The sequence below is a fragment of the Miniopterus natalensis genome, chromosome 18 (genome assembly GCF_054644295.1).
Source record: "Miniopterus natalensis isolate mMinNat1 chromosome 18, mMinNat1.hap1, whole genome shotgun sequence".
Taxonomy (NCBI): domain Eukaryota; kingdom Metazoa; phylum Chordata; class Mammalia; order Chiroptera; family Miniopteridae; genus Miniopterus; species Miniopterus natalensis.
Window position 1 is genome coordinate 23,731,866 of NC_142098.1, and position 27,984 is coordinate 23,759,849.

A 27,984-nucleotide genomic window follows, 5' to 3' on the forward strand; every position below is an offset into this window, starting at 1 on the left:
TTGGAACTAGGAGCTCGTTCAAGTAGAAAAGTATCTTTAACAGAACAGTTAGTAAAAAAAAAAAAAAAAATTGTTCCAACATAGCTGTCCAGTGCATGTTCTGTGCGCGCCTCCCCGGATCCTCTCACGTGCTTTGAGTTCTCAGGGTGGCAGTTTGAAAGCCAACGGTGCGGGTCCTTTCAGGGGTCGGCGGCAGCAGCAGCACGGGTCCTGGGCGTCAGTCATTCCTCTGGCTTCCGGTTCAGGGCGGGGTAGCAGCGCCCCTCCGGCGGGCAGCCCGCACCAGGCACTGCTGCAGTACAGGGTAGAGGCGCTGGCAGCCCTCGAGACCCATGCGCACGGCCTCGACCCAGCTCTCGGTCGGGCCTCCCTCCCCACTGCCCAGCAGCCCCGCCACCTGGTTTAGCACCGGCATGAGCGCCACAGTGAGGCCGGCGGCGGCGCGCTCCTCCTCGAGTCGCGTGGGGTCCAGCAGCCAGGTGGGCGCGGGCCCCGGCGCGCGGCTCAGGCCACAGCCCACCACCAAGTCGTACATCTCAATGCCCGCGTCCGCCAGCGCGAGTGCGGCGGCCGTGAGCGCGGCGGCCAGAGCGGAGCCACCATCCTCCAGCAGCAGAGCTGACACCTCGAGCTGCGCGCGCGGGTAGAGGCCCAGGCGCACGGCCGGCTCAAGAGCCTCCTGCAGGGCCAACGACAGCTCGCGTTCCTCGCTGCCGCCCTGGGGCGCGCGGCGCCGGCGGCCCGCGAAGGGCGCGCGGCGGAAGTCACAGAGCAGGCGTCCCCGCAGCGCGGCCGGGGTCTCGCCTCCCGCTCCCGCCGGGCCGCCGCCGCGCTCGCCGCCCTCAACCTGGCGCGGGCCGGACACGGCGCACAGCACCTTAGTGCCTCCCGCCTCCAGGTAGGCCGAGCCCTTGGCCTGGCTCAGCAGCCCGGCGCGCGCGTACACTGGCCGCAGCCGCGCGGGGTCGCGGGCGTCGGGCACTTCCTCCTCGTCTGCCGCGTACAGCTGCGGCGGCTGAGACTCCTCTGGCCCGCGGATGCGGCGGTGATCCCCGGGCATGGCGGCGCTTGGCGTGCGAGCCGCTTCCGCCGTGCGCCCTCGCGAGGGCTGTCGGGATAGTGGCGAGCGGCGCCGCCCCGCCCCCTACCCTCCTGGAGGGCGAACGGTGAGCTCTGCACAGCCCTGGGGCCTCAGCAGAGGCTGTCCAAGGCTCCATGGGTGGACTCACCTGGCAGGCCTCCGTAAATGGGACGTGAGCTAGCCCCGCTAATTTCCAGACAAAGGCAATCCCAGGGCGTATGTCTCCTTCCTTTCACTTGTGAAGATTGTAATTATTTTAATTCTACACTTATTACTGTGACTGTTTATGTGTTCCCCACTGCCTTACCCAAGAGAGCAATGATTTTGTCTTGGTCAGTCCTGTACCCTCAGAATTCTGGCTGCCATAAACGCTTGTTGAATGACTAGAATTATCTTTCTGCTGCCCTGGATTGTGTAAACTCTTTGTATTCCCAACACTCCTCACCTGGTATGTGCTTCAATTCAAGGCTTCAGCACCCTCTCTCTCCCTGACAGTTGGCCTCTGCTGCTCTTCTAAGCACAGACCTGCTTTTTCTCCTTCCTCCCTGTCAGCCAGTCTGCTATACCCAGGGGGCACGAAATCAGCTGAAGCCACCATAGGTAAGCAGTACCTTTAACCTCCCAGCACACTAGTTTCCAGACCCAGCTGTCTTCATCAAGGCTTGGGTGAACTGGTTCAGGGCCAGGTAGGGTCTCCATGCTCATTGTCCACCTTTGGGTCAAGGAAACAGGAATGATGGGGCAAAGGAAGGAGGCAACTGATATACCCTAAATACCTCCTGTATCAGAGAACACCTCAAAGGGGAAGGAAAGAGGGACATGAGACAAAGAAGTAGGGAGTTTCTCCCACAAGAGGCCCCAAGGAAGGAGCTTCTCTCTGCTTCCAGTACCTGTGATCTTCTATTGATTAATGCCTCTCCATCTCACTCCTGCTCTGTTCTGTGGGCAACCTCCACAAACATCTGAGGCTGTCCTAGGGGTCCATTCCCAAAATTCAGGAGTCTGGGGCTGGACTCTGCAAGGGCTGTAACCAGAGCCACAGTATTTATTCTTCACCAGGGAGCCTTAGGCTGTCACACAGGGTGCACATATTGTGGGGGAGAGGTAGTAATAGAAATCACAGGGTATCATCATCAAGTATTGCACATGGTCCTTTTATTCTCTGCAGCAAAAATGATTCCTTCCTGCTGACCCAGAGCCTTAGGTCCGCAGAGAACTATCTATAGACATGAGCATGACGATGATAAATAGCAATCCTGGGATAGTGGTTCTATACAGATAGTGCTGTGGTGTAGGGCTCCAGGCAGAAATGTAACGTGGGCATTGAGTCACAGACTGGCACCCAAGTGAGTTCCAGTTACTGCTGGGTTAGAAGGAGAGATGGGGTTATTTAAAGGTCCCAAGATTCAAATGTCCGTGTGGCAGATGGCGACCTCCTGGCTAGACAGATACATCCGGGTATGGGGAGATGCTTCTGAGTGGAAGCCACCCCTCCCCTCAATTCTTCACATCTCCCAGGCGGAGCTGGGCAAAGGAAGTGGCCAGCTGCAGGGCCTCCTGCAGGCAGCCCACGTTCTTGCCTGTGGCCTGAGCAGACACATCTTTGCCACCACCTTTGCCATCCATCAGGCCTGACACCTGCTGCACCCACTCACTGGCTTTCAGGCCCCGGTTGGCTGCATTCTGGAAGACAGGAAGGTGAAGTGGGAATCAGGACAGAGGATGGGACTGAGGGAGGCATGGAGAGGGGAGGGAAAGAAAAAGGATGGGGGAACCACAGATACCCACTCCTGCCCTGGGTGATGCTGCCAGAGGCTGAGGCAGACCCTACACCTGGTACCATGGTTAGGACAAGGCATACTGAGTGAGAAAGCCAGGTATCAGGCAGCACAGTTAAACACATCCACCAAGGAGAGGGCCTGAGGGTAAGGGGTGCTGGAGGTGACGAACAGGTGGGCAGAAGTGCCATTTCTAAAGGGGGTTGCACAAACACACATGGGGGTTGGGCAAACAACTGTAAGAAGACCTGGGCTCCCTCAGAAAAGCTACAGACACCAGTTCCCACTGGCACAGGGCTGCAGGGTATTCTGACCTGGGGAACTTGACACAAACATGTGATCTTGCCAGCCTCATTATCCACTGTGAAGAGCATGGCCGATGTCTGTGGGGAATGTGTCTTGAAGAGCTTCAAGGCTTCATTCAGGGCCTGTGGGAGAACCTGGTATCAGGTCATGGCCCTGGGGGAGGGACCATGCTCTCCATAAGTGCAGTGAGTTTGCAGAGCTCAGTTCTCAGAGTACTCCCTGTCCCCCACCCCTACCCCCCTTCTTAGAAAGCTGGTTCTAGGAGCCTGCACGAAAAAGGACACAAGCACAGGGCCCGATCACACTCTGCTTCTCTAAGGTTTGCCTCCCATCTCCAGGAGCCACAGCTCTCCAGCCACTAGATCTCTCCATGGCTCAGCCTAACCTCAATCCCAGAGAGTGGGCCCTCAGGTGACCACTCCACTCAAAGCCACAAAGCTCAGACTTCAGCCACCAGAGGGCTGATGAGCCTCCGAGACACCTCTCAAGCAGCAGAGAGGCCCAGAGCAATGCCTGGAGCCCTAGCCCCTGGAGCCCCAGCCCCTGGGTTGCCTTGGCTGATGCACCACTCTCCATCTCCAGGATGACAAGGGGCTGGTTGGGGTTGCTGTCAATGAGCTGCTTTGTCTTCTCCAACACCTGCAAGGAAGGAAGTCCAGAAGAGAGGTCTCAGGTCCAAGGCCCAGCTGAAAACCAAACAGCAGTCTGCAGATTTTTCTGGGTAAATCCTCTTGGTTCCCTTCCAACCACCAACACTCACTCGCTTCTGGACATCAGCTTTGCTAGCCCGGTCTAGGTCATCCATGATCTTCTTCAGGGACTTGAGATTCTCCCGGAATTCATCCTTTTGCCACTGGGGGATGACTGCAGTGGCCAGGGCCTGAAACCAGAACCAAAAAACCATTCAGATATGGACCACAAGGAGCTAGGATGTGAGGCTCTAGCCCAGTTCAGCCCACCCCGCTCTTCTGGCATTGAACACTAAAGTCCTCCCTGATTAGTGTCCAGAAGGAGAGAAAAAACAAAAAGGTATCCACTGGCCTTGAGACCAGTCATTTTATGAGTAACTACAGCAGTTTTAATGAGCAGGGCTGGAGAGAAAGAGGTAGAATAAAAAGATGGGAACCCTGTGAGATATGGTCCCTTACCAGGCAGTGAACACAGCCTGTGAAGGGCTTACTGGAAGTCCCTGAATATTAACAAACACCACAAGGCCTAGAAACTGGGAACCCACAGCAACTCCCTCAACACCAGTACCCACTTATGCTTGGGACGGGCTCCCCTGCTACTGGGAATGGGGGCAGCAGGCAGGTTCCAGGGGTCGGTGGGCCAGGATCCATGGACTCCCTATTGCAAAGCTGCATGGCAACAACAGTTAGTCCAAAGGCCCACTGCACTGAGAACCAAGACTTGAGGGTTCTTCAAGAGCAGGGTGTGTCTGATTCATCAGGCCTAGCTGGGATCCAGCACTGAGCAGGTCCTTAGGAGAAAGGGAAGCCACCCTACCTCACCGAGGTCAGCGATCTCCCTCTGCACATCCTTGTTTGGAGCAGTCTGGGCCTTCACTTTGGCCTCCATGACAGAGAGAGATTTCTTCAAGCTCTCTGCTTTCCTGAGGGCCTGGGAGGGGGACAATCAGAGTTATAAACTCCAGGTAACTTTCAGCTTCACTATTCTGTCTGTAAACTGTGGCCCAAACTGATGGCAGGCTCTGGAACAACACATTCCTAGGATACCGGAAGCTTCTCTTCCTTCAGGGAGCAAGTGTTTGCAGCCTCTTGACCCAAAAAGGAGCACCGTTCTTAAATGCCTGGCTGAAAGAAAGGCTGCACTAACTCAGGTTCAGGGGTAACCAAGAACTCACGAGTCAGAGCCTTTCTCACCCCATCAGGCTTCAGCACACATCAGGCACAAGCTACAGTCCCCCACCCAAGCAGCTGTTCCCATCTCAAACTAGGCACATACCCCCAGGGAGACATGGGTAAATGCTGGGGGCACTGGAAGTCACAGCAAAACTATGGCTTACCCTCCTAGACACAGATATATTAGTAGGTAAAAAGCAGGACTTACATATATTTTTAAAGATTAAACATAAGATAGCTATAAAGTATTCTGCACTGGAGGCTTTCTTCTGCCATATAGGGGTAGCTGGGGGACATTTGGGGGGCAGCCCTGTACTTCTGCTTCTGACTACAGCAGCCACATAACCATCTGCAGTATGGATTTGCAGATCAAGCGCCTCTTGCCTTGTTCAAATTAAGCTGTGAACCAGCCTGATCTGCTCACCTTGTGGGCTTCAGTGCCTGTGACAGCCACAATCCTCCGGATGCCCTTGGCGATAGCTTCTTCACTCACAATCACAAAAGCTCCCGCATGACTTGAATTCTGCAGGTGACTGATGGCAAAACACAAAGTCCATGGTCGTGAGGAATCCCAGGTGCCCTGGTCCCCACTGCACCCCAGGAACCCTTGGCTCAACAGCCCTGAGCCCTCTGAGGTAGTTGCTCTCAGGGAAGCTCCCTCAAGGGGACACTGGGAAAAGGCCCTTCATGTTTAAGGGAATTTCAGAATCCAGCTCTGGCCAAAAAGGGGACGAGAAGACCTGGGGCTGAAAGCATTGTTGACACTGAGCAAGATGCCATGTTTCTGAGACTGTTTTCTCATGTATGAATGGGTGTTATGCTCCCTCTCACAGGGCTGTTGTGAAAATCAAATGAGATCAAATGAAAGTGTTTGTAGTATCTAATACCCAATACAATATTACTGCATGCAGGCTCTACATTCATTCAAGTTTTTGGTTCTCTCTGGTGGAACGTAAGTTATTCTTCTATCTCAGCTCACTAGCTGAGAATATTGGAGATTACCTTTAAAACCCTACCACAACCTTTTAACAAACAGGTTTTATTCCCCAGTTGCTCAGAGAACCTCAAATGCTCATCATCTCTCAGTCATTCTGTGAAGGTGGCATAGCCATTGAAAGCCGTTTTCTGTGCTCTAATGTGCAAAGTATGAAGGCAGAAGTAGGCCTGGATCCTGGTACCCATATCCCTACCCCACCCTCCACACGCCCTCCTGCTCCATCTGCCTAAGACCTGCAGAAGGCCCTGGGTAGGCTCTACCATGGCCCTAAGAATGTTTTCACCAGGCTTCCTTCGAGAGCAGGGATTTCCCAGGTCACTATAGCCATCCCCAGAAAACCCCATGGAGGTTCCAAGTGCTATAGAGGAATTCAAGTTGGCGGAAATAAGTGGCTGTCCCAAGCCAAAGTGAGCTGGATCTACCATGGGGCCTGACTCACGCTCTGAGACAATGGGGTTAATTGCTCAGATGATGTTCAAAGTGGCAAAGGGAGTTAAGTGAAGCCCCAGGAAGGGAAAGGGGCTGGGACCAGATCAGGAGCTCGATGAGCACTCCATGGCCTTGCTGAATCCTGAATTGATAGGTCAAGAATCCCAACTGCTGTTAGGATCAGCTCAGGAAAAAAGAGCTAACAGTTGTGTGGTAAGTGCTTCCTTCTCCCAGGAAAAACATTTCATCACAACCCCAGGGAATGTTAATGTCAGACACAGAGCACTAGGATGCTAAGTTCCTAGGAATGCTGTTTGCCAGCTGCACTTCTGAGGACTGCATTTCAACCTCAGATGATAAACAAGAGTTGGTCTAGGACCCACATCCTCCAAGGGTAATGCCATGACCCCATTACTGCTCCCCCTGAGGTACTCACGTTCCCCCACAGAACTCAACAGAAGTGAGTGAGCCAGCAGGACCGGAGGGGTCGTCCAATAATTTGGACACTGGGATCCCAATGGAGACGACGCGCACAGGGTCAGGATAAGTTTCATCAAACACAGCCCGCAAGCCCTGGATGGCTTTAGCTGCTGCCAGGGGACAATCCTGGGTATACACGGGCTGCATGGAAAGAAGACAGAAGAAAAGCTGGGAAAGGTCTCTGGAGGTGCAGCAGAAAGCACTAGGGAGAGTGTGAACTTACAGGCAGGACTCTGGGTTTCTAATCCTAGCTCTGCCTGTCATGTGCCCAGAGCCTCTTGAAAGAAGGCACCATGTATAGTTGAGGGGATCAAAATAGGAATTTCCAACAAATATTTGGTTAAACTGTGAATCAAATCTTATGTGAAAGTGCTATATGTAAAACAGACATAACTAGAAGAGCTCTGGTTGTCCTAAGCAGGGAGTGGCGCAAAGACCTCTCTCTGCCCGCTCCCCAGAGGCCCTAAGGCCCCTCCACTGAACACCATCACTGCCCCCTACCCAGCACAGTCTGAGAATCACTGCTTTAAGCAAATCTGTGTGTAGGACAGAATGTGGTATGAGAGAGTGACAGCATTTGGGCTGCTGATGCTCTGGGGACAGAAAGTGATGGTGCGGGAAGGAGTAAGGTTCATGACCCAAGAGCTTACATATAATCCAACCTACCTTGGCTGCCTCAATCATCTCGTTAACAATCTGCTCAGCCTTCTTGATCTGTTGGGTAGACATGGCTCCCTTGGCAGTGAAGTCAAACCGAAGGCGGTCAGGTGCAACCAGGGAGCCTCTCTGGTCAGCTTCCCCAAGCACAGAGCGTAGGGCAAAGTTCAGAATGTGGGTAGCTGTATGGTTGCTCATAACAGGTCTCCGTCGGGGCTGTAAAGAGAGTCAGCTGGTGGAGGGGTCTGCAACAGATTGCTAGCTGCCCCCCAATACTTGCTCTCCTCTTCTTCCCAAATACTAGAATTTTTAGTTGGACACATGGCTGTCCAGAATAAAGACATTTCCTAGCTTCCCTTGCAACTAAGTGTAGCCATGTGACTAAGTTCTGAACAATGGGTTGTAAGCATACCCTTAAAGAGAAAGAGCATGCTTAACCCTTCTTCCCCCCTGCCTAGAGTAGGAGTTGGCAAACTATGGCCTATGAGCCAAATCTGGACTGTCATACATTTTAATAAATAGGTTTATTTGGACACAACCACATCCACGTGTGTACATATTGTCTATAGTGCTTTTGTGCCACAATGGCAGAGCTGAGTAGTCGTGATAGAGACCGTATGTTCCAAAGTGCCAAAAATATTTACGATCTGGCCCTTTCCAAAATAGTGCCCATCCTTGACCTAGAAAATAAATCTGACAGCTACCTTTTTGGACCATGAAATCAAGGGCAACACCCCAGAAATGATGGCAGAACAACAAAGGAAAAGCTGGGCCCAATGACTGTGGGGCACAACCTCCGCATCAGCTTGGACTTTTAGGTGAGAAACACATTTCTATCTTGTTTTAAGCTACTGTTATTTTGGAGCTCTGTCACATGCAATAGAATCTGTTTTTTAATTAATACGGAATCCTTGGCTCCTGAAGACATATTTGAGGTTAACCTGGAGAAAGGCAATCCATGAAAACAATTCTGTAGGATCTCAACTGAAATCACTGTGGTCTAACATGGGAATATATAGATTTAACTTTCAGATACATCCCTCATAAAACTTACTCTACTTATAATAATCTAATTATAATTTTACTTAGGCGTGACAATAATGATGGACCAATTTAAAGCCAAGGAGGAGATGGATGCTTTTCACAATGTATTGTAAGTACGTCAAATCACCATGATGTACGGTAATGTGCTGCACAATGTTCTGGTCAATGACAGAAGGCACATACAACGGTGATATACCATGTAGCCTAGGTGTATGTATAGTGGGCTGTACCATCTAGGCTTGTGCCCTCCATGATGTTCACACAGTGATGAAATCACATAACGACCTATATTCATTTCCCAGAATATATCCCATTATTAAATGGCATATGACTGCTACTTTAAATATTACCATTTTTTTTGGTTAATCTTCACCGAGGATATTTTTTCCACTGATTTTTAGAGAGAGTGGAAGGGAAGGAGGGAAACAGAGAGGAAGAAACATCAATGTGAGAGAGACACATCAATCAACTGCCTCCAGCACGCACCCTGACCGGGGCCGGGGATCGAACCGGCAACCCAGGTACATGCCCTTCACTAGGAATCAAACCCGTGACCCTTCAGTGCTCGGGCCAACGCTCTAACCACTGAGCACACCGGCCGGGCAATATCTTATAATTTTATATGCCAATCGTACCTCAATAAAGCTGAAATTAAAAAAAAAAAAAAAAAAAGAGGTGGTTACTAACCAGATCCAGTGCTCACCAGCATAATTCTACTCACCTCATCAATAAAGAGTCGGACCCGATCCCCAACTTTCAGGTTGCCATAGATTGTCCCTATGTGTAGCACATACCCTCCTCGCACCTGAGTATTCTTCACTGTCAACTCAGTTTTCTAAAAGGAGTTGAGGAGGAGACCAATAAATAAACCAATAAATGTATATACATAAATTCTCTTTACACATAAAATTACACATACACACATTCTCTAAGATGTTCCTTACTGGCACGTGTATATATATATACATATACACCATTAATACCTCTATCCATAATATATATATACACATGCACCATTATGTACATATTTACTGTTATACAGACACACACACCACTTTATATATGTACACACATATTTGACTAGGTCACTCATCCAAGACCACAGAGTCAACAGTGGCAGAGCTAGAGGCTGAGCCTTGAAAAGGATGTCTGTCCTTCAGAGAGGTGCCTCTCCCTATTTATGAGGAAAGCATGGAGGAACTGAGGATCAGCCCATGGAACCTGGCTGCAAAGATCCTGCTACAAGGGGTCCAAATGGCCGTGAAAGCAACATGGTGCAATAAGCAGCTCCCTTGGCTTCAGAAACACAACCATGGAACACAGCCCAAAGATCAGTTGTGTCTGCTCCCCAAGGCCCGGAGTGCTGAGGAGCCAGGAAAGCTACCCCAGACCAAGCCTGGCCCCTTGTCAGAGCCCCCTCTCTGGATAACAATGAAGAATGTTGGCTCACATCTTCACTGCTGTCATCAACCTTCACCAGATAGCCTTCGTCATAGATCTGCCCTCCTTGCTCAGCATAGAAACAGGTCTTGTCCAGCACCACTCCACACTCCTGGCCTGTGGACACTTCCTCCACGAACATCTTATCCCTGCGCAGAGCCATCACTGTAGCCACTGTGCTCTCGAATGCTGCATACAACGGGGGTACAGGGTCAATGACTTCAGTCACACACTCTTACCTGGCTGTTGCTGCATTCTATTTCTCAAACTCCCTTTAGGGCATAATTATCTAATTTTGTTTTGGAAACAAACTCACTAGACTCCATGAAAGGGCTTAACACGCTGGCTTTCCACCAGAGAATGCAATACTCAGCAGGGTGTCCAAACTGTCCTGGTTTGCTTAGATCCAAGGGTTTCCCAGGATGCAAGACTTTCAGTGTCAACACTAGGACAGTTCTGGGAAAACTGGGACAGTTGGTCACCCTAACTCTGAGCTACTGAGCACAAACTTGATGAATCTGATTAGTTAATTCACAAAGAATATACTTTCCTGTGGGCTTGCTTGGATAGATTTAGGTATCTCTGCTGGAGCAAAAGAGCAAAAACATGTAGTGCCTGTTTATTTCTTTTGATTCTTCCTAACTTTATTTATTTTTAACTTTTTTTTTAATCCTCAACCAAGGATATTTTTTCCATTGCTTTTGAGAAAGAGTGGAGGAGGGGGGGGAGAAACACTGATGTGAGAGAGACACATCAATTGGTTGCCTCCCACACACATCCCAACCAGGGCGGGGGATGGAGCCTGCAACCGAGGTACATGCCCTTGACCGGAATTGAACCTGGGGCCCTTTAGTCCACGGGCTGATGCTCTAACCACTGAGCCAAACCAGCTAGGGCTGATTGTTCATAACTTTAGAATGTTACTATCCCCAAAGCAAAATTCAACAGCCACTGCTGAATTATAAAATGTCTGTTTCCTGATTTCCTGTAAGATGTTATAATGAGAGGCAACTGGGTGAAGAGTATAAGGAATCTCCCTGTAAACTTAAACACCCCCCCACACACACACCAAAAAACTCCCTGTGAATCTATAATTATTTCAAAATAAAGAGTTAAGAAAATCAACCAACACGAGTCTCTATGAAATTACACAACATACAGCACTAACGGAGAGGCTACCATAGCTACCCCAGGTACTTAATCTTGACAGTCTCTTGAAAACCCCCCAGATGAGCACAGTAACATACCATAGCTCCCACTGGAGTCCGAAAGGTAATTATACTTTGGAGAATCATCTGTTGCCTCCAGACTCTTTCCCCGGAGCTCTTCAATAGCATAAATGTCCAGCATAATGTGGTCTTCCCCACCAGCTCCCTTGCCCTGCGATTTCAGCTGCCAGTAAGAGAAACAAGTATAGTTACCCTGATGTAGAAGAAACAGAACTCTGAAGAACTCCAAACTGCTAATCTATGTCCAAGGTAAAGCTCTAGAACAGGATTTTTCAAGCTCAGCATTACTGACATTTAGGGGCAGGTAATTCTTTGTTGTGGGGGCTGCCCTGTGTATTGTAGGATGTTGAGCAGCATCCCTGGCCTCTACCCAATAGGTGCCAGTAGCATCCTGCCCCCAGTTGTGAAAACCAAAAATATCATCAGACATTATTGCCATATGCCCCCTGGGGTGCCAAAATGCTCCCAGTTGAGACCCACTGGTCTAGGGAAAGCAGGATTTCAAAGACTTTAATGACAGGAAAGTCTTGCTTGCTTTGCAGTCAAGTCCTGCCTTTGTAGGTGTTGGGTCTGCTGTTCACTCCCCAAACTCTTTACCTGGGCCAGTTTCCTCTCCTCTTCAAAGCCATCCATATCTACCACCAGGCCCTTCTCTTCAGCAATCAGTCCAGTGAGATCCACTGGAAAGCCATAGGTGTCATAGAGGAGCCAAGCAGTGTCCCCTATACAGCACAAAGGAATTATGTCATGTAACATGGATGGACCCCTTCTATTCCACCCAAAGTCCTTCCCAGGAAGAAAATGACAGTGACAGAAGGGATTAAAGAGACAAGGTAAGTCAATATTGGTTCTATGCGCTTGTCAGAAAATCCATCAAATCTTTGGGGAATGACTTGGAGGAAGCAGGAGAGGTCTTTCAGAATCAATTAATTAAATTTTCAGAATTAATTTGTCCTGTCTGGTAAAAAATAAAGCAGTTTCAAAAATCAGTATATACTATATGTTCCCATTTTTGCTTGAAAACACACACACACACAAATTTGTATGCAAATAGAGCACTTTTACTTCTATGTTGTTTAAATACTTTACCATAATAATGTATTTTATAATTTTAATATAAACCCCATTTTACACCACAAGCCAAGCTATGCTCAGCCTTTGGAGGCATGGGAATCCACTGTCACTGGTGAAAAAAGGGCTTGCCTCTTCCAGAAAGATGTAACAGCCTAGATGGAGAAAGGAAGAAACTGGTCCTTACCAGGAATGGTCTTGCTATCTCCCAGGCTCTGAATTTTCCTGTCCAGGATGCGACGTCCTCTGCTGAGAGTCTTGAGAAATTGCACTTCTTCTTCATTAATGATGTCCTTCACCATATCTGGGTCCTTCTTTAGCTCAGGAAATGCATCTCCCTGGCAAAGGAGAAACAGACATATGGGCCCAATGAAACCAGGGACTATTCCACGAACCCTCTAAAACTTTTCATTAACAGTATGCTACCTCCCACCCAAGCCCTCTTAAGGTGTATGCTTTAGTACAGAAGAAAGCAGGGAAATAGACCTACCAGGGACTGGACGACAACATCTACTAATGTAGCAAAGAAACCCTTGCTGGCATTGAGTTTCTCATGGGAGTATCGCACAGCCCGGCGGAGAATCCGTCTCAACACATACCTGTTAAGAGGCAGAACCCAGTCCCCATTAGACACGTTCCTAGCTCAATATTTTGCAGTAGTTCTTTGGAATTCAACCCAAAGCAAGATGACCAACTTTTGTCTTTCTCTTTCAAAAACTTTTTATTATCCTATGACTGCTTCTTTTTGCATTCCCCAAGGATGACCAGGGGTAATCATGGTTTGTTTTCCAGACCCCAGAGATAGAGGCAAGAAGTACAGACCAAATAATGGACTTGATGCCCACGATCTGATCTCAGGCCCTGACTGTCAGTAATGAAGCTGCCTGGAGCTAGTCAAGACCTACCCCTACCCTACCGCTGCCAATATTCTATCAGTCCTTATCATCTTAGCAGCAAAGAATTAATATAGTGACATCTCTTTAGTGTGAGCTGAAACTCCCTTCATCCCTAAAAAAATAAAGCTTCCCTCCAAATACCCAGACAAAGAAAACAATAATGAAGCACAGCTTTAAGATCCAGAGTCCTAACATTGCCCCATATGTAACATACCCCCGCCCTGTGTTGTCAGGCCGGCCGCCATCGGCGAGTGCTACAGTGATGGTCCGAGCATGGTCAGCCAGCACCCGGTAGGCCATGTCAATCCCATCAGCATCATCAGCACCAACTTTCCCAGTGTATGGCCGGGCACCTGTGCCCTACAGATAAAATCCAGGAGGCAGAGCATGAGAAAACCACCTTTCTGGCATTGCCTTGCCCTAGGAGGTCCCGAGAGGACTGAGGCGCATTGGGAGAAAGAACGGTCCTACTGCCAAAAAAGGTGAGAATAGTGGGAGTCAAGAGCCTTCAGCCAGCCCTTTGCCCTCCACAAATTATAGTGCCTTGTGCCTAGAGACTTATGTTATTAACAGTAAAGTTAGCAGATGGTCACAGGTACCCTCAGCTGGCAGAGCATCTAATTATTCTACTTTTTACAGCACTGCTAAGAATCCAGCCTGGAAACTTCCACAGAAGTTGGCAGTGTTTGCAAAAGAACCAGTACCTTCTGAATGGCTTCAAAGTAAGGGACAAAAAGGTCAGTGTCATAGTTGGACATCTTATTCTGCAGCACAGACACCAGTCGCTCCAGGCCCATCCCTGTGTCAATACTTTTCTTAGGAAGAGGTTTCAGAATTCCATCGGTTTCCCTGCATGATCCAGAGAAAAAGGAAGTTGAAGCGAGGACTCAGGCTGCTATCTCTCCCTACTGATTAAAACTCATTTACACAGCAGTTTGCAGACTGTGAATTCTTGCCATTTGCCCTACCTGGTTTGGTGGGAGGAGGGGAGTGAAAGGAGAAAGATTAGGAGAAGTACTTTGGGGTCCATTTAGAAGTGGAGCAAAACTTCAAAAAGCGAGGCTTTAAAATAACAGTCCAAATCATAGCAAAAACGACATTACAGAAATAGCCCTTAAGAAAGTATTATGGGGAATAAAACTAATTTATAAAAGAACAGCCCCAGTCCTGACCAGAGATCGGAGGGAAAACTTGAGAAATAAAAGGTGCCACAAGATCCCCTGATGCCTTTAGTGCCTGCTTTAGTGCAGCCCCACTGTCCCCAAAGACCAGGATAAAAAGACAGCTATGTGCCCTAGTTCCTCTCTCTCTGTGCAGCTCGAGGACAGGTACTGCTCTCAGCAGGAATGGTTCAGGACCCCAAGGCGACCTGTTATATTGGATGAACACAAGGTTCCAGATCTCCAGCACGTTGGGGTCATCCTGGTTGACGAGATGTGCAGCATCCCGACCACCGATCCGATCATAGTGGATCTCACTGCAGGGACCGCATGGGCCTGTGTCACCCATCTCCCAGAAGTTATCCTTCATGTTGCCGGGGAGGATTTTGCTGTCATCCATCCTGCACACAGCGGGGATCATAAGCTGTTATAGCCACTGACAAGGATTTAGCACAGACTTGCATCCACCACAAAAAGAGATCTTTGGAAGTTTCTACAGATGGTCACTCTTTGGCAATTAGTAATGCTAAACCTGCATACAGACCCTGCTAAAGAGGCAGAACGTGATTCTTCTCAAGGGCGATAACAGGAGAATACAAAATATACATGAGCTCCAATCATAACTAAATAAAGACATGCAAAGACATGATAAAGCCTAGAAAGGAATACATTAAAAATGAAAATGCTTATGCTGAATATGACCAAAATTTAAGCAAATATTTTCTTGGCAAATGGTCCTTAATTTTAAAAAATGACTATATGACAGTATGTGTTATTAAAAAACTGCTGATTAAAGTCACCTCTCAATACTCCAATCTAGTCAGTTATCTTTTACCTTAAAATGATACCAAAAATAATTTAATCAGATTAAAACATTTCCAAAAGAACTGGCTGCAGAAAGCTGCTAGATAATAAAGCACAAAAAAGACTGTGTTTACTTAATAAACAAAGCACAGATACCGATGAAGCCAAGCAAAACAGAACTCAAGGCATCAAGATAAGTATTTAAGTTTCACATATGTTACTCCCCAAAATGTCCAAGTACATTTAGACTATAGTCTAACCAAGTAGGGGTCTCAGGCCAAGTATAAGGGGAAGCTGGATTGGAATAATATACTAGAAGTTAAAATAAAAATTTAAAAAAAGGAAGGCAGCATTGCTTAAGTGTATACTAAAAAGCTACCAACTAAAGGACAAGAGAGTTCAGTAAAAAGAACAAGAGGGTGGGTGGGACAAGACGTCACGGGCATCCTAGCTGTCTACAGGGTACAGCTCCCTATAGTCAGGTTTTTCTTGATGCGGTGCTTCACAAATTCTATTCAGTCTAAACACAGAACACATACAGCTCATCATAATGTCACCTTTTATGCTACATGATTTTACTTTAGAATTATATTTTTTAAAAAAACCCAAGTGGCTTTTACTACTCCTCTCCCAGCTCCCTCACCCAGCTCGTCCCCTCCCCTCATTCCCACAGCCCCCAAGTAAAAAAGACAAAAACCCAAACTTCCTTTGTCCTAGACCTGTTTGACATCATTACATTTCCATAAAAAATAAACTGGGTGGGGAGAGATTAACCAAAGAATTTATATGTATATATGCATAACCCGTAGACACCCACGTGAGTGTGGTGAAGGCCTGGGAGGGGGGCGCGGGGTAGAAGGGGCCAATGGAAGAAAAAGGAGTCATCTGTAATACTTTCAACAATAAAGATTTTTTTAAAAAGATACAGGGCTACAGAAATATGAAAAAGGCCTGGAAGACTGTATATGGGGTATCAAACTATTAACCATGATTAATCTTAGAGATCTTCTACTTCCTATTTTTACATTTCTATGTAGTTTGGGTTTTTACAGCGTATACATTATATGCACAATTTCTAAAATATACAAATATCAAAAAATATGAGAGATTCTTTATGTTGGCTTTCCAAAACAGAATGACCAATCAAACCTACTAAGGAACAATGTGCATACCAAAGGATAATTACTCCAAGTCACTCCGCCTCCATCACAAAAAATGGGAAATGGCAATGCACTCCAAGTCCTGAGGGCCCACTCTGGCACCAAAGTTAGGAATGATTTTATTCCCCCATACTCTCCAAATGTGAGCAGCATTCTTACCCCAAGTTTTGCCAGATCTGTTTACACTCCAAGTCTGGTTCTAAACCAGCTGCTTCATCCCCACCAAAGTAAGTAACGTAAAGTCTTTCAACAGGAATGCCAAACTCTTGGGTGAGAAGTTCCAGAGCCATCTTACATGCCAATTCCTACAAAAATAAACAACAACAAAAAAAGATGTGGAACATGGCAAAATCAGTGTTTGGTTTATTCTACTATTTAGTATGAGGACAAAAATTCCAGATCCTGGGAACATGGATATAAAACTACAATATCTTCACCATAAACTCAGCGGAATTCAGGACTGATTATCGATTTATGCAAGAAATCCAAATGTGAACTGAAATCATCAAATTATAGGTATTGCTTCCAGGAAGTCTTAAAATATCATCATTTAGAAGATTCACTCCTAAGTGGTATTTCATACTTTAAAACAAGCAAAATTAGAACCCACTTCCCTCATCGGTAATGACTGTTTTGCTCAAAGCCCCAACAGATCTGCTCTGATCTTACCTTAAAGTAATCTCCAAAAGACCAGGAGCCTAACATCTCAAAGAAGGTGTGATGATAGACATCCTTGCCCACGTCATCCAGGTCATTGTGTTTGCCCCCAGCCCGGATGCATTTCTGGGTATTGGCAGCTCTGCTCAGTTTTGCCATAGGGTGAGATGGGTCAATAGTGTTCAGGAAGATGGGTTTGAACTAAAAAAGGGAAGAGCACATTTCAACTTTCAAACAGCTGTAGGTATATCAGGTGGCCACACACTGGCAGGAAAAGAGCACACACAAGCTGTTCAAGTGGTGATTTAATTAGCCTGGAATACAGAAACTTCTCAGAGGCAGGTGGCCCTACAGGGCTGCAGCTGAGGGCAGCCTATCTTGGAGCAGCTTCTCCCTGGTCCTAGTTCTTTAAAGGTCCCCACCAGTGACAGCACCTGTGCAGGGGAAAGGCCTGCCAGGTCTAAGGTAATAGCCAAAGGTGGATGCGCCGAAATGTGTGCCTCGTCACAAATTTGACAGTCAGGGCTTATATCATCTTTCTGAAAGAACTTACTCTAAAACTGATGTGCCGGTCTGGTAGTAAAGGTGATAAGGAAGAAAAAACTTGAGACCTTCATTAAGGAAGTAAAATCAGCATGGCTGGATGTGTAGGGAGACAGTATTACCTTGCTTTGGTGCATCACTGTTAGATGTGTAACTTTGCCTTATTTTTCCCACTAGACCTGTACAATTTGGTAACCGCTAGTCACTTGTGAATATGTAAAATTAAATTAATTAAAATGAAATAATCAGTAATTAATTATATTTTTTATTGTTGTTGTTGATCCTCACCAAGGACATTTTTTCCATTGCTTTTTAGAGAGTGGAAGGGAGGGAGAGAGGGGCAGAGAAGGGGAGAAAGAGAGAGAGAAACATCGATGTGAGAGAGACACATTGACCAGCTGCCTCCTACACTCACACCAGCTGGGGCTGGGATCGAATCTGCAACCCAGGTACGTGCCCTTGACCAGGAATCGAACCCAAGAGCCTTTGGTGCTCGGGCCAACGCTCCAACCACTGAGCCACAACAGCCAGGGCAATTATAATTTTTTAAAAATGAAAAATTCTTTTCCTTGGTCAGCTCAATAATTACACATGGCTGGTGGCTGCCATATTGGGCAGCACAGATACAGAACATTTCCATCATTGCACAAAGTTCCATCAGACAATCCTATGCTAGACCATAATTCCTTAAAAACGAAAGCTATCTTAATTATCTATGTATATTCAGCACCTAGCATAGTACCTAAACAAAAAAGAGCAGATGCCTAATAAATACTATTTCTGAAAAAAGCAGACAAAAAAGTCAAAGAATTTCTGATTAAGAGGTAATATAACACAAAAGTTAAGCAAATGAGAGCCTGGGTTCAAATCCACACTCCAGCATTTACCAGCTATGTGAGCTGGGGCAATTTACTTGAGCTTTCAATATCTCAGTAGGATGGTATAGCGTAAGGATTAAATGAGTTAATACATGTAAAAGACATAGAACAGTGCCTGGCATATAGTAAGTGCTACATGTAGGGTAACAGCTAATGCTATTCAGAGATGTCTATAAACATTGGACTCCCATGGTTCTTCTACCAAGTATAGTCAGTATTGCGGGAGAAGACAAGCCTGTGCCTAGGCATACCTATATGGAATAGAACCTTTCCAGTACCCAAAACTCCATCACCTAAAATTAGTGCTCCCAATTCCAGGCGTATGCATAGGACTCACAAATGTAACTGAAAACATTTTCCTTTTTATAATTCCACAGTTAATGCTATGCAAGATGGAAAATGTTCCTACTGCCTCTAATTGAGATAAAAAAATGTCAACTTATCCCAGAGTAACATGCCTCCCTAGGGCTAGTGGGTCTGCTGGGCTAAGCAGGGCTCCAAGAGAACCACCAAAGGAAAGCCCTGAGGGTGCCACCAAACCTGAATCCACTTCCAGTCTTGGACCAGCCTGCATAAGTAGTTTTCAGCACCACAGGCATACTGAAAACTTCTTTTAAACTCCTTTATAAGGTTGTAATGCTCCCATTATTTCAAGAAAAAACCTGTTTTTTCTAGCAATAACATTTTCAAATATATTTTATAGTTCAACTGCCTCAAACACAAATCCTACTTCTAATAAAGTTTCTCCAGCAGTGGATCCAGATTGGCATTGGTGGCAACAGCTTCAAGAAAGAGGCTAAAAATAACCCTCAATAAGCCTGGCTGGTGTGTCTCAGTGATTGAGTATCCACCTATGAACCAGGAGGTCATGGTTAGATTCCAGTCAGGGCACATGCCCAGGTTGCAGGCTCGATTCCCGGTTGGGGGCGTGCAGGAGGCAGCCGATCAATGACTCTCTCATCATTGATGTTTCTATCTCTCTCTCCCTCTCCCTTCTTCTCTCTGAAATCAATAAAAACATATTTTAAAAAAAACAACCAATAAAGCTGTGCATGTCCTAGAACGAGAATCAAAGCAAAGTTTTGAAAGAATCCTGAAGAACTAACTTGTTTTATAAAGAAAAAGCAAAGATAATGAAGATATGAAGGAGAATAGTTAACAAGTCTCCTCAGGGCTCAGCAAAATTAACCCAGCTTCTGATTCTAACAAAACAGGTTTTACCTTAGAGGGGTAAAAGGCAAAACTTTACAGATTAGACACAGGATCAAACTGCTTACCCATGTCCTGCTTTGACTCGGCCTGACATTATTTTTATTTGCATTTTTCTTGAGAGGCATACAAGTCTTATCTGTGGATATCAGGGTCTCTCATGACAACTAAAAATAATAATAGCTAATGTTTGAGTACCTACTTGAATACTGTGCTAAACATTTTTAATGCATTAACTTTACTTACTCCTCACTGCAATCTAAAGGTAAGCACTATTATTATTCCTCAATTCATAGATAAAGAAACAGAGGTTCAATGACAGACAGTAGGTTGCACAAGACCACAGAGTGAGTGGCAGACCCAGGATTCTGTCTGACCCTGAGAGCTTTGCTTTTATCACTGCTCTGCTGCCTCCTATGTGAACAAATAGCCAAGAGGAAGGAGAAAAAGCCTTACCTGGTTCATGCCAGCGTTGGCAAAGAGCAAAGTGGGATCATCCAATGGGATGGTAGCAGATGAGTGAACATAGGTGTGCCCATTTCTCTTGAAGAAATCTATAAATCGCTGCCGGATTTCACTTGCTGTGAGGGTTGAGTCCATTTTGAAAGTAACCCTACAGAACTAACCAAAGAAAAAAAATGAGGAAAAATTAGGGGAATTGAAACTAAGAGATAAGTAGGCCTTACACAAGACTCCTGGCTTCTCAGGCCAAGTCAAAGCAGGACATGGGTAAGCGGTATGATCTAAAACCTCTATGTTGTAACGTCCAAGGCTAAAATCATCATCAAAGCAAAACGTGCTGTACCAGCAGACAGTTGCCCCATCTGTTCTTCCTTCCCATGCCAACCTCAATAGTCAATACACCATCACACTAACTAGGGCAGGAGGTGGTTTCTTCCTATATTCATTCACTCCAAAACAGGTAAGGTGCATCCATTCTGTGCCAGGACCTAGGCCAGGAATTAGGAAATGGGAATAAAAACACTCATAATTTATAGTCCAGCAGAGATGCCCACTGCGGGGGAGGGGGCTCAGGGTACGGGGTTCCAATCCTAGCTCCAAGTCCTTGAACTACTTCACTTCACCAACAAAGGAAGGGTCCACACTAGATGAAGTCTAAGGACCTTTCCAGCTGTGTTAATCTCATGTTAATTCACATTCTGTGAGAAGTTCCATTATCTCCAAAGCCAGGATCTCTAGAAGAGGCTTGATATCTTGGGGAGGCTGCTGTCAGCAGCAGTGGACCTGCGGGTGGGTTTATCTGCACAAGGCACTGCCTGCAAGTAGCAGCATGCACCTACCTCCACCTAGCCTGAGCACCCCCAGAATCACAACTGGTAAACTGCTGTTTCCCCAGCTATTAGACTACTAGGGAGTGAGAATGTTGTAGCCATAGTGAGAAGGTAGAGAGTTCAGAGTCAGTGAAAGAGAGTCAGAAGAGAGGGAAATTAGGAAATAAAACAGCTTTACAATTTCAAGTTCTTCCATATATATTATGATTTCCCTGAGAGACAGATTGGGGAGAAGTGACAGGACTTAGTGGAGAGTAACAACCACTAGCATAGGGTTGCAGTACCATGTAGCACTGGGTGTCTAAAAAAAATGAGAACCATCTTATTCAATACATTATTTAAAGTCTCTAGAATTTTTGACCCAACTCTAAACCTTAAATAAGTCACTTTGTTGTTTCTTTTTTTGTAAAAAAGTAACATCTACTCTGCGTACTCCACCTGGGGGGTAGGGGTGGGGGTGTGAGGATCAAAAGCCATCCTGTATTAGGAAGTAATTTGTAAACTAGAAAGCCCTAAAGAAATAGAGTGAATGCTATTAAGTCATGTAGCTCCAAGTTTTCTTCCTTCTGATAAGTGACAAGAAAAAAAAAAATCTGAGTTATACTAAATTAAATCACAGCAGGCCAGAGTGTGAGAGAAAGCAGGGAGCAGTTAGGCTGTTAATAGCTGGGGGCCAGCTCACAGGACTGCTCACATTCCTGAGTGTATGTTGGAACTCTGAATTAACCAATCCAAAGGAGCAAACACTTTTTCCTTTTGGACTCTTCCCCTATCCCAGAACTAGCCCCCTTTCACCTTCTGGCACCCCCTTTACCTACAGCCAATGTAAATTCTTCCATAACAACTAATCTTTCTCTCCCCATCCTTTCTCCCTCACCACTCCAGGACAGCAGGCATGTTGTCTTTTCCACCTGACACTGATGCTGGTAGTTTAGACTTCATGCCCCAGGACCTGGTCTCTTTTCTTGCTAGCAATGGTCCAATAAACCCTCCCTCCCTCCCTCTCTCTCTCTTTCTTTCTTTAATAGAAATTTGTGTCTTTTTAAAAAAAAAAATAAAAAAATATGACTTTATTGATTTCAGAGAGGAAGGGAGAGGGAGAGAGAGAAACATCAATGATGAGAGTCATTGACGGGCTGCCTCCTGCACGCCCCGACTGGGGATTGAGCCCGCAACCCCGGGCATGTGCCCTGCCTGGGAATCGAACCATGATCTTGGGATCCTAGGTCGAAAAGACGTTCAGCCATGGGTGTTAAATGTTTTGTTTAATATCAGGAAGATAAATAAAGATGTATACAGTGAACATGAAACTCTGACTCTGATTTTGTTTTAACCAAAACTGCAATTGATTTATTCACAACTCAACCAACTCATTATTCAAACAAAAACCCTCTGAGCAAAAAGATGGTGAAACACTGGCTGATAGAGCCAAATAAATAGCTGACTGAAATTCCCACAGACGAGGACTTTGTGTCCATGGTAAGGAGTCAAGGCTAGGGTTTTCAGAAACTTTGTCACACCATACATCCTTCCGTATCCCTTCTCACTGTGGCCCTCGGTCAATTTCAATAATGGTGACAAAAATGAATTTACGGTGGTAATTCTGAGCAGCACCATTTTAGCTGTTTTACAATGTTTCCACTGCTCCTCCTCTATGTGGGTTACCTCAGGCAAATAAGCAGTTAATTCTGAGACACACAAACTTTCCACTTATTGAATGCATCCTATGGTTACTAGAAACCAAGGTGAATGGGTCTATGTCCTTAACGGGGAGACAGTCATATAAGAAATAACTGCAGCATGATGTAAAAGAATCTAATATATTGACAATAACAAGCCCATTGAAGGCTGGGGCTATTAAAAACTGTGTCACCACCACCACTCATTCCTCCGCTCAATATAAATAAACTGGCAGGCTGTATGGGGGAACCTGGAGCAGCACAAAGGAGGGCCCTCAGGTGCCACTTCCCAGCATGAGCTGCTGGTCTTGAGTACCCTAAGTCACAATGGCCTTTCGGGTTTCAGGACTTTTCAACAAGCTCTTCGTTTGCCAGGTAAGCTGTCTACCCTGCTCCCACATTTCCCCTCTTCCTAGTTAATTCCTCATTCTTGCTATCTCAGTTTCAAAGAGTCTTATTTAAGGAAGCCTTCTCCTTCTTGATCAGCTTCTATTTTCTTCTCAAAGCCCCGGGTGGTGCCTTTCTTCACAACTGCATGCATTTGATGGCTGGTGTAACGCCATCTCCCCATCAGGCTGTAAGTTCCACACCAGTGGAAACCGTGACTGTTGTTTTTTTTTTGCTCACCTTTAGGGAGACATCCTCAGCAGCTAGTACACTGGCTGCTAACCATTTCATGACTGGGTATTAATAATTCTATAAGAGCAAAACCTGAGTGAACTTAAAAGTACACCGGGAAATGCAGACCGAGAAAGTAATAGTTGAACATGATGGGGCCTGGACCCGTATCAGTTATTTAGCTAATTTTAAGATTCAGAGAACGGCTCACAGAGATGCCACCCTTGACCACCCCACGTTCCGTCCACCCCGAGGAGATAAAAACCTGGGTTAATAAAACCTCAGCTTTGGGAGGGTAGTCCCTGGCAACCGTGATCCTCCCAGGGCCTCGGTCCTCATTAAGGTCACCGGAGGCCGCTCCACTCCCAGCGCTCGGCTCCCGCGTCCGCCGGCGGCTGCGCTCGCCCCGGCTCCTCCAGCCCAAGGTCCAATTCCAGAGGCCTCGCGAGGCCCGGCCCAAGGGCCCGCTGCGGCCACTGCTTGCAGACCCCGGGCCCTGCCGCTCCGCCCGTCAGAGCTTCGGAGGCCCGCCTACTTCCCCCGAGGGTCGCCGTCCCTCGCTCGCTCCCGCGACCCACCGCCAGCAGCCCGCGGTTACCTGTCCCCGCAGACGCGCAGATGCACCGGCCCCGAGCCGCCGCCCGCCGCGACGCGCACAGCCCCGCCAATAAGAGCGCGCCGACCGAGAGTGCCCCGCGGGGCCTTTACCTCTGCGAGAGTTTATTGGTCGAGAAACATGCCAATCAACCCGGGCTTCCAAGTTGGTTTCGGAAAACGCCGCTCGAAGTTGGCTGATGCAATGGCCGGGAAAGAGGAAAAGGGCGCGTCATGTGACGGAGTAGGATGTGGACCCCTGGAGCCCAACATTCGGGTGTACATAAGAAAAGTCCTAATAACTGACATGGTTAATAAGGGCAAACGGGGACATGTTTCGGCAGAGGTCACACAGCTCTTGATACATAGTTTTGTTCATTTTAGTTACAGAATAGTATGCAGACCTGAAAGACTCTCTGATGTAATGTGCCTATGGATACGCTTGTCCTCGTCAGACCTTGGGTTTAGTTGTAGAAGAAATAATTTAGTAGTTGAATTTGACATCTGGCCCTTGATTTGCCTTTGAAAAGCAATAGTTAATATTTATATGCGAGGTATTGTATTAAAAATTTCAGACATTATTTATTTTTTTTTTATTTTAAATACGTTTTTATTGATTTTAGAGAGCGAGACAGAGGGAGAGGGAGAGAGAGAAACATCAACCAGCTGCCTCCTGCACACCCTCTACTGGGGATGGAGCCCGCAACCTGGGTATGTGCCCCGATTCCGAACCAGCGCATGGGGCGATGTTCAACCAACTGAGCCACGCCAGCCAGGGCTTCATTTACTTTTTAAACTGTATGAGGCTGGTCAACTGGCATGACCTTTTTAATGATGAGATAGCTGCCTTGTCCAAGTTCACACTGAAAAGTAAGGTGCAGGGCCAGGATCTAAACCGACGTCTGATTCCAAAGCCCATACTCTATGCCTACATCATCTGAAATATCGAAATAAATTGTGCTATTATTCATAACAAGGTTAAGGATATTGAAGAAAATGTTTACTTTTTAATGTAAAATAGCATCCTATACAAATAGATGAAACTCAAAAGCCAGTAAAAAATAAGTCACACACTTCCCAGTACACAGTAACTAAATAATCATCACATCTAACATTTGTTGAGCACCCACTGATCTAAGCTTTTGCTCCTCATAACAACCTTATAATGAGTTACTATTATTATCTGCTTTTAACCAAGGTACTAAGAGGTTAAGACAGCCAAGGGCAAAACCAAGAATGACAAGTGTTTGTTCTGACCCAAATGGACCCAAAAAGATTAGGCATATTTAACCTAAACAATCTGAGAAATGGGGCAGATTTACATGCCGCCACAATATGAAAGCCAAAACTATACAAATTGCACTTTCAAAATAAAATAAAGTAATATAGGTTGTAGTCTCAATAACTTTGCTATGTTGCCAGAGTTGTTATTGTTACGATAGCACCTTCACTGATGAAAGAATTAGAGGCAGATTTTTAATGTTGTTTTTTAATTTCAGAGAGAGGAAGGGAGAGGGAGAGATAGAAACATCAATGATGAGAGTCATTGATCCACTGCCTCCTGCACGCCCCCTACTGGGGATCCAGCCCACAACCTGGGCATGTGCCCTGACCAGGAATTGAACTGCGACCTCCTGGTTCATAGGTCGACACTCAACCACTTAGCCACACCAGCAGGCCAAGACATTTTTATTTTATTTTATTTTATTTTATTTTATTTTATTTTATTTATTTTATTTTATTCACTTAATATAAGAGAAGGGCATGAGAACTAAATAAAGTCAAACAAAGTTAAGTCAGGGGCCTGCTATGTGTTGCCTATCAGGGAACTTGACTGACCAGAGATGCAAGCAGACCATGAGGAGCCTCCAGAACAAAGAAAATCCCTGAAAAGATTGATTAATAGCTATTCACTCATACCTTATCGTTTACCCGTAACCATAAAAAGAAAACTCAAGGACACAAAATATACCTTGTAAAAGTTAATGTTAATCCCAACTTATTTTTCCACTCTCTTATTTCCCCATACCAACAATTTTCCATAGAAACAACAAACAGCTATAAACTCAACCTCTAGAGACAAGTTAGGGTCTCTCTTCCTTCTCTTGTGAGGAGAATCCAATACTCTGTCTGTGGAGTGGCTTTTCTTGCTTATCCTCTCTGATCAATAAACTTGCTTCCGTTTTAACGGCCTGCTTCTTGAATTCTTTCCTGCTTGAAGCCTAGAACCCTCCTGGCTCGGGGTTTGAGTCTCCCTTAGGGTCTTGCCCCTCTGGTATCACATCCAGTGGCAATGAGGAGAAATTGTAATTGAGGTTCCGAAGTCACATTCTTCTAAACATGAGTTTTCTACATGAATTATGCAGATGATTACCCACTTCTCTATGATAATTTTCTCTTGTAGATGTCAAGCACATAATAGAAGGAAAGCTATCTCAATGCAATGTTCAAATTGTGTATTTTAGGAAACTTCTTATTTTGAGCTAAGCAAATAGGCCTATTGGTGGCAGTAAGCACTATACACATGGCTTGCTCTGCAACAGGACATTGGTCGACCCTCCCCTTGGGGCATGAGGAAGATGACAGAGGCTCAAGGTAGTTCAACTAAAATACTTAGTTTTGTAAAGACTAGTCCTTGATTTTGACCCTGCCATGGCACCTAAGCTACTTTTAGCACCTATAAAATGAACTTAGAATGTTCATTTATTTGCTGTCAGATCAAATGGGAGTGCTTGAATAGTTGTTTTCAGACCTTAAGATGCTATAGGGATCAGCTGGGATCTTAAAATGTAGATCCTGATTTAGTAGATCTGAAGAGGGGCCTAGCGTCTACATTTCTAATAGGCTCCCAGGTGATATCTATACTGCTGGGGGATCACACTTGGAATAGCAAGGGCCTAAAGTCCATAATGCACTTTTTCACCTGTTCCCTCAAAGATGAAAGTTTGATCTCCCCAGGGGGTGTGCATTCCTCATCGATTTATTTACCAAATGAGTGTCTATTACACACTAGTCCCTTAAGATCAACATTAAAGAAAACATACTGTCCTGCCCTGGGGCGTTCCCGGGCCTCCCTGGCAGGGGTACGTTTAGCAAAAAGTGACAGAGCTCCCGCAAAGGCGCCCCCTGCAGGAGCCTGGGCTGGGCCAATGGCCTCGAGGGCGCGGGGGCGCTGATTGGCTGGCGGCCGGTCCCGCCTCGGCCAGCGAGGCTCGGGAGGCCGTTGGTGCAGGTAACAGCCATGCTGCCGCGCGATGGCCGCGGCTGCTGCCCTGCGCCCAGGCCCCGCTCTGCGGCGCCTTCTGCCTCCCTGCCCGTGGGGGACGTGAGTATTTCAGAGGGTAGAAGCGAGCCCCTTCCCCCCACATTTGGGTGTCTTCCTTGCCACTGGGGGTAGGGCATGGATAATAATGGCAGCCAGTGCTTATTGAGCCTTCGCGGTAGGCCAGGCGCTGGACCGATGGCCTTGACCTTGTGATCTCGTTGAACGCTCGGACTGTGAGACAGGTACTCACCGTGATTTCAGAGGAGAAGAGGCTGCCCCGGGTCACGTGGGACTAAAGGCAGGAGACTGAGTTCAAATCCAGATGCTCTTTATTCCTCTGAGCCCTCTCTCCGCTTGGGAAGCCAGATTCCTCCTTAGCAGGAGGCTCACGTTGTGCAGGTGTCTAGAATCCTGATGCTTATTTTTAAGTTTTTGTGTGTTGTGCTTTGTTGTGGTGGTTGTTGTTGTTTTTTTAATAGAAAAAACAACGTATGCTAAAAGCGCGTATGGGAAGGATGAGCTCCAAATTCAGGAGAGCTGCTGTCTCTTGGGAGGGCTACGCAGGGGACTTCAATTGAGTCTTAAATTGTTTCATTTCTTAAGCCCCGAGGGGGGAACCTAGATGTTTGTTATATTATTCCCTTTCTTGTTTGTCTGAGATACAAATTTAAAAGGAAAACAGGCACACGGAAAATAAATCTCAGAGGATCAAATGTACATAACGGAAAGGAAGTCTCTCCCACCCCAGATTTCTAGAGTCCCTCACTAGAAGCAGCCCCTGATACCAGTTCTGTGCGCCTTAAACATTTTGTGTAGTAGGGACTGGAGGGTATTCGAGTTTGTTTTGCTTCGGGG

At 46.4% G+C, this 27,984-nt stretch overlaps 2 protein-coding genes across 3 annotated transcripts; both read right to left on the bottom strand.

Moving 5' to 3' along the window:
* Positions 1–61: 61 nt before the first annotated feature.
* EXOSC6 (exosome component 6) lies at positions 62–1,075 on the bottom strand. Its single transcript, XM_087827140.1, has one exon. The coding sequence runs from the start codon at positions 1,058–1,060 to the stop codon at positions 242–244; it is 819 nt and encodes a 272-aa protein (XP_087683266.1). The 5' UTR covers positions 1,061–1,075; the 3' UTR covers positions 62–241.
* Positions 1,076–2,216: 1,141 nt separating this feature from the next.
* Positions 2,217–27,538, bottom strand: AARS1 (alanyl-tRNA synthetase 1). Of its 2 annotated transcripts, none has more exons than XM_016196500.2 (21): positions 27,380–27,538; positions 20,138–20,302; positions 17,064–17,252; positions 16,554–16,699; positions 14,640–14,831; positions 13,975–14,119; positions 13,485–13,630; positions 12,865–12,973; positions 12,562–12,712; positions 11,901–12,025; positions 11,322–11,466; positions 10,085–10,263; positions 9,356–9,469; positions 7,600–7,806; positions 6,890–7,074; positions 5,452–5,560; positions 4,672–4,785; positions 3,926–4,045; positions 3,718–3,804; positions 3,174–3,287; positions 2,217–2,764 (listed from the first exon to the last, which is right to left on the bottom strand). In XM_016196500.2, exons 2-21 carry the CDS (start codon positions 20,279–20,281, stop codon positions 2,579–2,581), a joined length of 2,907 nt encoding a protein of 968 aa, XP_016051986.2. In that variant the 5' UTR covers positions 20,282–20,302; positions 27,380–27,538; the 3' UTR covers positions 2,217–2,578. The 2 variants fall into 2 exon arrangements, with proteins under 2 accessions (XP_016051986.2, XP_016051979.2); XM_016196493.2 differs by lacking the exon at positions 27,380–27,538 and adding an exon at positions 23,869–23,905.
* Positions 27,539–27,984: the final 446 nt, after the last annotated feature.

Coding starts and splice junctions, on each gene's coding strand:
- EXOSC6 (XM_087827140.1), bottom strand. CDS start 1,060: ATGCCCGGGGATCACCGCCGCATCCGCGGGCCAGAGGAGTCTCAGCCG.
- AARS1 (XM_016196500.2), bottom strand. CDS start 20,281: ATGGACTCAACCCTCACAGCAAGTGAAATCCGGCAGCGATTTATAGAT. Junction 14,120..14,639: donor GTGTTCATCCAATATAACAG/GTCGCCTTGGGG, acceptor TGGATCATGCAG/GGAAACCGATGGAATTCTGA. Junction 3,805..3,925: donor AAGCTGATGTCCAGAAGCGA/GTGAGTGTTGGT, acceptor CCTTCCTTGCAG/GTGTTGGAGAAGACAAAGCA.